We start from the raw sequence: 9780 nt of genomic DNA on the forward strand, positions 1-9780 counted from the left end.
AGTTTTTGGAGGTCTCTCATTCATAGGGTCACCAAGAGCCAAAGTCAGTTTGACCGCAAGTGACAACAAATGGACAAATGGGAAGCTACCCAGAGGCAGGCAGTAAGCTAGAGATGTCTGATGAAACAACTAAAGTCTGATGAAAAGTTGAAGGAAATAAATATGTCTAATCTAAGGAAGAAGTGATGGAGAGGCAAAATGATATCCAGCTCTAAAGATTAAGAGGGTTGTCATAGGGGTGATGGAAGAAATCTATGATCGGCTAGAGTAAAATCTCATTATTATTGTTATTGCATTGTCTACTGCTGATACACTGCTGCAACTCAACACTGAAAGTCTGTGCTTCTTCAGCCTTCCTTTCCTATCCTTCCGATGCTGATGCTGCTAAAGACCTTCCAGCTGGACAAAGGATGAGGAGGGAAATGGGGGATGGTCAGGCACAAATCCCATTTTTGGAGAAAGGCAGGATATAACTCCAATAAATAAAATGAATAAAATAAGAAACCTTTGTAAAAGGGGGCTTCGCTGTCAGAGTCTTAGCTTTGCCTGTCCTGGCTTCAGCGACGGAGAAATGTAAAACAAGAAGCAAAACATTGGCTTAACTTTTCTTATGTTTTATTTATTTATTTTGGTTTTCATAGATATAAAAGCTTTATTGGGATATTAAAGCACACACTCCAAGAACAAAAGTAGAAAAACAAACAAAACCAAAAACAGAATTATAGAAACCGGCTAACTAATCATTACATTAAGACAGACTCTGTTAAATAGCTGATTAACAAAGACACAGAGTCCATTTCTCTCCAGACAAGACATTCTAGCCATACAAAAGGTGAGATGGGTCAGGAAACGGTCTGAAAAGTATACAGATATGTACAATATTGTTTTGGGCAGAAAAAGACCAATATGGAAAAAGAGGGGAGGACTTTCGATGTCTAAATATTGAAGTATCTTTCTTCCAGGATGGTTTATTATAAATGAAGCACTCATGGTATGTATTCTTTCCAACAAAGATCTCTCCAGACATTGTGCAGTCTGTATCCACGGATTTGTTATTTTATACAAGGGACATCACTTTACTATACCATTGCATATAATGGGACTTGAGAATCTCTGAATTTTGGTATCCATGGGGAGGTCCTGGAACCAAACCCCAGTGGATATCAAGGTGTATTTGGTACCAGCAAAAGGGTACATGTGGACCGATCAACAGTGTGTCTGAGCATGGGCAGAATTCTGTGCTGCCTCTTCCATAGTGTGGTGGGAAAAATCACAAGCACCCCAAACCAAATGAATTGTTCAGTGCCACAGTACTCAGAGCTTTCAACTGGCATTCTCTATCTGAAAAAAGAAAATGATGCATCAACATTCTTGTAATGCTCGTATAATCTTATTTTGCCACATTTTAGGTCAGATTTTTAAAGACATGGCTGTAAATTGTGTACCTTCACACATGCAAGGCTCTAGTCCTTTTTGTGGGAAGGAGACGCCAAAAAACCAGTCCTGGAATGGCAGGAAGAAATCTTTCCAACTCCTAAAACTTCACAAGATACTTTTAGACCAGGGATGATCAACTGCTGGAGGCTTTTAGGTCACATTTGTACCCAGGATACCTCCAAGGGGTGCATAATCCAAAAAACACTGTCCATGAATATGCCCCAAAATGGGAATGAAAGGCGGCATGTTTTTTTGCCATGGTTTTAAGGCCAAAAAAGGCTTTTCCAGCCAGCATGGCAGAGGAACAAAAATGGGTTCTTGACCCAAGTGTAAATCCTATTGATTCAAGAGGGTTTACTCCAGTTTGGACAATCGGTTGAAGGCCCTCAGCTTCCTGCCCCATGACATATGGGAAAGGTCAGAGACAGAAGGCATAGCTCTGTGATTCGAATTCAGTGCTTCCAAAATCAAAGCTGGACCTAGTGGCTCCTGTATCTTTAAACCTTGAGTGGAAAAGGACATTTCAGCAGATGATGTTACCTGGTTGTGTGATAAGCAACACCTGCCAAAATGACCTCTTCTATACAACCATTAAAGGTACAGGAGCCTTCTCCAGTTTTCACCCTGGCAACCCTAGTTGTGTTCCACAGAAGAACTAGATGTCTCAACTTACAACCCACTTCCACAAAGGACTGCTAGACAACTGAGTATGGCCAGAAAGATTGTGTAGTATCTTTGAGACTAAGTGAAAGAAAGAAGTTGGCAGCATGAGCTTTCATAGACTTAAGCCTACTTGCTCAGATGGAAGTAGACTGAAGTCTAGGAAAGCTCATGTTGCCAACTTCTTTCTTTCACTTAGTCTCAAAGGCCCTACAAGATCTCTCTATATACTGATTCTACAGACTAACACGGCTATATCTTTGAATTCTGAGTCTGGCCAGGATATTTTGATATATGATATTTTGCAACACAGAGAATGCCGCACCCATGCACAATTGGAATAAAACATGGCACTGAAATATAGGAGTGCCCAATCTCAGAGCCTGGATGTTCTCCAAACCAAACCTCAGGACAAGGAGAAGAAATCTGGAGTCAAAAGAGCTGCCATTAAAAAGTGGTGTGAGTGTCTTTCTCATTCATGGGACTTGGTGTGTGTGCGTTTTAAAAATGTCAATGGCCTCCCCTGTGCAATTGTGGCTAATGCTTAAGCTACCAGATTTGATCTGTGTGTTATTTTTAAATTTCAGCGGCCGTACTCTGTGCAACTGTGGTTAATACAGTCAGCCTTCCATATCAGCAGATTCGTTATCCATGGATCCAAAAGCAAAGCAAACTTTGATGCTGACATTTTATATAAGGCACTCCATTTTACCACACCCTTGTATTTCATGGGACTTGAGCATCCATGGATTTTGGTATCCACGAGGGATCCTGGAACCAAACCAAGGGCCCATTGTATTTAGTGTATCATGTTTAATTATTTCACCAATGGCTTTTCTGGCTTCTGTGACACAAGAAATCATTCCTAGGCCACAGATTTTGGTACTGAAATCTCAGGACCTGGGATAATCAGATTTGGGAGGAGGACTGCCCAAGGCCCTGTGACCAGTTCTCCAGATTAATGAAGTTTGACACCACTTTTAACTGTCATGGGGCCATCCTACAGAATTCTGGGATTTGTAGTTTGTTGTGGTGCCAGAGCTCTCTGGCAGGGAAGGCTGAATATCTCACAAACCTACAAATCCTAGTATTCCATAGACGTACGCCATGGCAATTAAAGCAGTGTTAAACGGTATTAATTCTGCAGTGTAGATGCAGCTGCTCAGAAGTCCTGGGTTCAGACTATGCTTAACAGATTAAGAGTTTAATTTAACAGTCAGGGGTGAGGCAATTGCTCCAGACAGCATATTTTGGTTCTCACAAGAGCTTCGGTGAATTGTTCATTACTGTTATTATTGTATTATTTACTTCAAGGGAAGGCAAAGGGAGTATATGGGATTTCTGTAGGATCTCTGGGCTCCTTTTCCGTTCTTATGCTTTCGTCTGTTGAAAAAACCAATTAGCTTCAGCACTGCATAGGAAAATAATGTTAAAGGAATGAGTTTTGTTTTCGTAAGTGGCATTGTCATGGTCTGAGACATTTCCTATAACTGTGCAAAGGGCATTACAGCATGACCAGCCTAGTAACTTCATTATGATTTTAGAAATACAAAACCCATCACTGAGCAGTCTGGGTCTACTGCAACCAAAAAGGCCAAATGTTGATCAGTAATGCCCTCCTTTGATGTAGACAAGTATGCATCTTCCTCCTATAAACAGACACTTTTGCAGGGAATCATTTTTCTAAAAGCCATTTTTCTACATGGCTGACTTGACAAACTATGTTTCCGAAATATAAAAATCTTGAATCTTTTAAGAGCCATTTTGTAAATGAACCTACACATTATTGGTCCATAAGATGTTTTGTTGACTCAGTAGCCACACTGGCTTCTCTTAGGCTGTTTTTTCATTACAGAATTTATACAATTTGACTTAAATTGCCATGGCTCCATCCTATGGAATTCTGGGGTTTGTAGTTTGTTGTGGCACTGGAGTTCTCTGAAACAGGGGGCTAAAGAGCTCACAAAAGTACAGATCCCGGCATTCCATAGCAGTAAGCCATGGCGGTTAAAGCAGTGTCAAACTGCATTATTTCTCCACTGTGGATCCAGCCTTAGATTTGGAAATGTCAGCCATGAAGGAACTATATAAGATCGTCAAGTATAAAGATATATCACTGAATACCAAAGTCAGGATCATCCATGCCATAGTACTGCCAATTTCCATGTACAGTTGTGAAAGCTGGACAGGGAAGAAAGCAACATGGAAGAGATATTACTTATTAATCAACTCCATTAATTCTGCAGTATCGATGCAGACTCAGATCTGAAGTTAAGAGCAGTTGCAATGCCAAGGGAAATAAACTGGACTGAAGCACTGACACTGGGAATGGATCTTTTGGATGTCAATCTCCAGAAGCCCTAACCACCATGGCCAATGGCTAGGAAACCTGGGAGTTGATGTCCAAAAGCTTCAAGTTTGGGGACCTTTTAGTGATAGGGTCTTTGAACACTTTCCCCACTTCTATATCACCTTCCTCTTGGAAGCTTCCATTTAGCTCCACAGTTTTGCTGGAGGAGGCATAATTTAGATCAGAGAAACAATCTGATCCGGTGATGCTTTGATCCAATTCCTCTTCTTTACATTGCTGTAAAAGTTAAGTACAAAAATGTTGCAAGGCCTGATTCTGGATGCCCTGCATCTCATCAATCTTTTGACACCCGGGAGATGAGTTTTTCACAGCACTTGTGAAAGCGCAGGCAGAGGTTTCCAAGGAGCCATCTGCATCTCCTCCTGGGCTTTCTCCTCTCTCCAAGTTTCCGACAGGAAAATCAAGGAGGTACAAACAGCACACCAAATACAACCGCACCCACAACAGTGGAGGCGATAACAAACGCACACCGAGAAGAGGAAATTGCAGCTCTGTTGCAAGTTATTGACATACATTCAAGTCTGCCAGGGATTTCTGTGACTATTACAAGAGCTACCAGCTGTACACTTATTTTTTAATCTTTTGACAGCCTGGAGATGAGTTTTTCACAGCGCCTGTGAAAGCAGAAGCAGAGGTGCTTCAAAATGGACAGTTCATATTTTGCTCACATTGCACAGAAATGCTCTGAGAGCCAGGTTTATGGTTTGTTGTTGTTTTTAGTAGTGCAGTACAACTTTCACCAATTAAATGAAGATGTTTACAAAAAGTGGGGGAAATAATGTTTAAATCAAAAGGTGAAATTCTCACTCAAAGCTAGCCTGGAGAAAGAATTCAGATTGGAAGATGTTTTTTCTTGTTTTTTCAGAGCACAACAACTAGGCAAGGAGGAGAAAGAGGACAGTGAATCTGCTCCAGGTTTTATTCCAAACTTTAAACAAACTACCCCAAAAATGATGAACCTGTTCTGGGGATAGAGTTGAGCACCTTGGACAGCTCCCTTTACTGTTGATTTGACCAGTTGAAGTTAAGGAGGAGACTGCTCAGAGTAAATGCACTGAACAGATGTATAGTGTTCATATCACTTTAACTGTCACAGATCTACCTTACAGAGTCCTGGGATTTCTAGTTTGATGGGGAACTTGGAACTCTCTGTAGATAGGCACCAGAACAGTGGTGATCCTATATGTTTTGAACCAGCTCCCAGAATCCTCGACCACTGACCAAACCGAAAGCTGAAATCCAAACCACTTGCGAGGATTAGAAACCATTGGATTAGAGCATTCTAGCAGAAAATTCTTAGTCACTGACCAAACAACACATCCCAGGATTCCATACAGTATCAAACTGTAGCAATTGCATTAAGTACAGAGACAATCCCCTAAAATGTCTGTTGTTTGTCCTGGCTACAGTAGACTCATTGAATCAATGGGATTTACCTATATGTAGACTGACTATCCAACAGTTCATTGGATCTACTCTAGCTGGAAATAATCAAAATGATCCAGGCCTTAAGTCTGCCATTCAGGTTTGATCTTATACAGCTTCAAGATGGGAAACTACTCATTTCCCATCTGAATATATTTCAGTGTACAGATCAGCCGGTAGCCATGGCATGGGGGACGCAGGTATTTTAAAGCCCTAATGAGGCCAAATGTAAAGCTAAACTGGATTTTAATATGTCATCCCAACACCCTTGCATTGTCCTTCTCAGCGGGATAGAAAGCTCATTCTGAAGTCCAGATACTCAACATTTAGAGAGGGTATGGTGCCATGGGAGATTTGATAAATTATAGTAGACTGATAAATTATAGTGGTGACTTAGTCCAGAGTCAACTCCAAAGCAATTTCAGTCCCAGACAGGGCAACCCTGAGAATAAGGGACAACAGAGAGGAGATTGGAGATGCCCGCAGACCTTTTTCTTTTTGGCCCATAAAATGACCCAGTCTGTCCTGAATTGGTCCATGGGGATGAAGTTGGCTCTTTCCAGCCTAGGAAACACCATAGTTGTTGTAATAAGTGGCCGTCGCATCTGCGAGGACCGAAATGAGGCTGGCCTCAGAGGAGGAAGAGGCAGAAGCGATGGCTTGTGACCCACTGGCCACTTGTGACACCTGGACATGTCCACTGATTACCAGCCCACTAGGCTCCTGAAGTCCTGGGGTGTTGAGATACTGGTCGAACTCATCGCGATCCATTTCCTCCAGTAGGTCGGCTTGGCTCAAAGGGTCGAGAGTGTCGAAGTTCTGGTGCTCAGGAGGAGGAGAGAGTTGGCCGAGGTGGGACTGGAGGTTGGGAGCATGGAGAGTGGGATGGAAAACTGGGGGGTAATAATTTCCCAAAGGTGGAGCTCCGGGACAACTAGACGGTGAGGGATGGATGGAGGAAGGGGCCTGAGCAACTGCCATGTGGCTCAGAGGCTGGTTACACTGGAGGGGGCTGTGGTTGTATTCCAGAGAGTAAGGGGCTCCGGGCATCTGGTGGCGGTGAGGATCTTCCGGGCAAGGGCTGGAGAAGAAACTTTGATCCGGGTCGATGACATCCAATGGGGACATCTCAGGTGGTGTTGGCAACCCATATGGATAACTGTCCATGTGGGTACCAAGGTTGTTGGTACTGCTGCCTGGCGCCTCCCGGTATCTCCCAAGCATGGAAGCAGGAGAGTATTCGGGCTGTCCGTCTTTCTCACCTGCTGCCCTGCCACATGTCCTCTTTTCTAGCATGTGGTCTTGATCTCTGGAAAGGTTTCCCAAGATGAATCCTGGATCTACCCGCTTGCAGATCCGTTTCACCTGTTTCTTCCTTCTAGGGCGATATTTGTAGGTGGGGTAGTCCTGTATGTGTTGAACCCTCAACCTCTCTGCCTCTTCGACATAGGGCCTCTTCTGTGATGGGGTTAAGGACTTCCAGGATTTGCCTGCAAAAATAAGGAGGAGATATTGCCCCATTATAATAATGTATAGATGGACTCACAAGGAGGGGATCATCACTCTTTCCTCATGCCCTGTATTATTTTCTCCATTGTACTGTGAACTCCTAGGGGCAGAGATTTAATTTGTGGAAATACTGGCCTAAATCCTACTGTATTATTATTATTAGCGTTATTCATTCCATGCCCCCCCCCAAAAAAACCTGAGACTCATAAAGGTTTACAAATTAAAATGAGTACAATATAGTTTCAACATATAAAAGATGGAGGTTAAAACAGAATTAAACTACCAGCAATATTTTTAATATTTTAATACAATATTTTTAATCTTGTGCATGAAACAAACTCTGAATCATCAGAAAGCAAAGGTGTCACTATCTCAACCTATCTACTCTGTTTGCATTAAACTCGTGGCATCATCTCAGCACACAAAAGGTTTCACATTCTGGACCATTTGGAGTTTCAGATAAAGGATACTTGGCTTGTAATATTAAACACTTTGACCCAAATCTGACCCATTTCAACGTAAACACCATTCGCCATTTTATGAAGTGCTTTCATGTGTCCTCTTCGTGGCCTTTTGTGTTTAAATAACAAAGGCCGCAATGTTTCAGTCTCACAGTACAGTAGTGTTTTCAAAACAGCAATAAGGCCCAGGACAAATTAATGACAGACAAAGGAGATAGTCAGAAAGAAGCTAGTAGCAAGTCAGCATTCTGCCAAAATATCAATTGAAAGTATTGAATTCATTTAACCTAGAGGCACTAAGAACCACATTGCAAACATACAATAGATAATGGAGCGCACCAGGGAGTTCCAAAGGAAAATCAGCTTGTGCTTCATAGACTATAGCAAGGCCTTTGACTGCATACATCATGAAAGGCTATGGAAGACCCTTAAAGACATGATGGGAGTGCCAACACATCTGATAGTCCTAATGAGGAAACTGTACTCAGGACAAGAGGCTACTGTCAGAACAGAATATGGAGAAACAAAATGGTTCCCAGCTGGCAAAGCGGTCAGACAAGGATGCATCCTACCATCATACTTGTTCAACTTATATGCAGAACTAATTGTAAGAAAAGCAGGCTTGGACACAGAAGAAGGACTACTAAGAAAGATCAAGGAAGAAAGTGCAAATGCAGGTCTATTGCTGAACATAAAGAAAACAAAAATAATGACCACAGAGAACCTACACAAATTTGAATTAGACAACAAAGAAATAGAAATAGTAAAAGAATTCTCATACCTGGAATCAAGTATTGATAGAAATGCAGATTGCAGCCGGGAAATCAGAAGAAGATTAAGAATAGGAAGGACAGCTATGAAAGAACTAGAGAAGATCCTAAAATGCAAGGATATACAACTCAGCCCAAATGTTAGAATCATACAAGCCATTGCATTCCCTATTGCCATGTATGGATCTGAGAGCTGGACAGTTAAGGAGGAAAATCAACTCATTTGAGCTGTGGTTCTGGAGAAGAGTGCTAAGGATCCCATGGACAGCCAAAAAGACAAACAAATGGGTCTTGGAGAAGATCAAGCCAGAATTCTCTCTAGAAGCCAAGATGACAAAACTCAGGTTGTCATAATTTGGACACATCATGAGAAGGCATGAATCACTAGAATAAACAGTAATGCTAGGAAAGGTAGAGGAAATAGAGAGGAAGGCTGCACGCAAGATGGATGAACTTTATTAAAGAGATCACTTTGAGTATGAGTTTGTTAGGAATTGAGCAGAGCAGTGGAGGACAGAAGGTCTTGGAGATGTCTCAGCAGCAGGGTTGCCATGGGTCAAGATTGATTCGAGGACAGTCAACAACAAAACAACAAGTCATGCTTATTGTTGTTAATTGTTGTCAAGTTAACTTTGTCTTATGGCAACCCCATCAATGAGAGACTTCCAATGTCACCCAACTCAGGTCTTCCAAACTCAGGTTTGTGGCTTCCATGATTGAGTCTATCCATTTGGAATGGGGCCACCCTCTTTTCCAACTGCCTTCTCCTTTACCCAGCCCCTTGTTGTCTTTTCTAGAGAGTCATGTTTTCTCATGCTATGGCCAAAGTATGACAGCCTCAGTTTAGTCATCTTGGCTTCTAGGGAGAGTTCTGGCTTGAAGTGCTATGAGACTATTTCATGCACCTTGTTAGCAGTCCATGGTATCTGTCGATCTCTTTAGCATCACATCTCAAATGAATTGATTCTCTCTCTATCAGCCTTTTTTCCTGTCCACCTTCCATGGCCAAAAATAGAAATGGGAAAAACAATGGCATGGACCATCCTAACTTTAGCATTCAATGCTATATCATTAGTATACAGTTCATGATCTTGTCTTGTTTCTTCACTACTGCTATTCACATTTACAGTGCTTTATAAATAAAGGT

General features: G+C 41.9%; 2 protein-coding genes across 2 annotated transcripts in view; one reads left to right on the forward strand and one right to left on the reverse strand.

Annotated features, from left to right (window-relative positions):
* The window catches only part of C1H8orf74 (chromosome 1 C8orf74 homolog), a 601672-nt gene that overhangs the window by 69723 nt on the left and 522169 nt on the right, over window positions 1–9780 (forward strand). The window lies entirely within an intron of this gene.
* SOX7 (SRY-box transcription factor 7) overlaps window positions 605–9780 on the reverse strand; it is a 19003-nt gene continuing 9827 nt past the window's right edge. The window contains exon 2 of the mRNA XM_042466106.1: window positions 605–7383. Coding sequence (XP_042322040.1) covers window positions 6458–7383 — 926 coding nt within the window. The 3' untranslated portion in view covers window positions 605–6457. The remainder of the gene's footprint in view (window positions 7384–9780) is intronic.

The sequence above is a fragment of the Sceloporus undulatus genome, chromosome 1, assembly GCF_019175285.1.
Source record: "Sceloporus undulatus isolate JIND9_A2432 ecotype Alabama chromosome 1, SceUnd_v1.1, whole genome shotgun sequence".
Lineage (NCBI taxonomy): Eukaryota > Metazoa > Chordata > Lepidosauria > Squamata > Phrynosomatidae > Sceloporus > Sceloporus undulatus.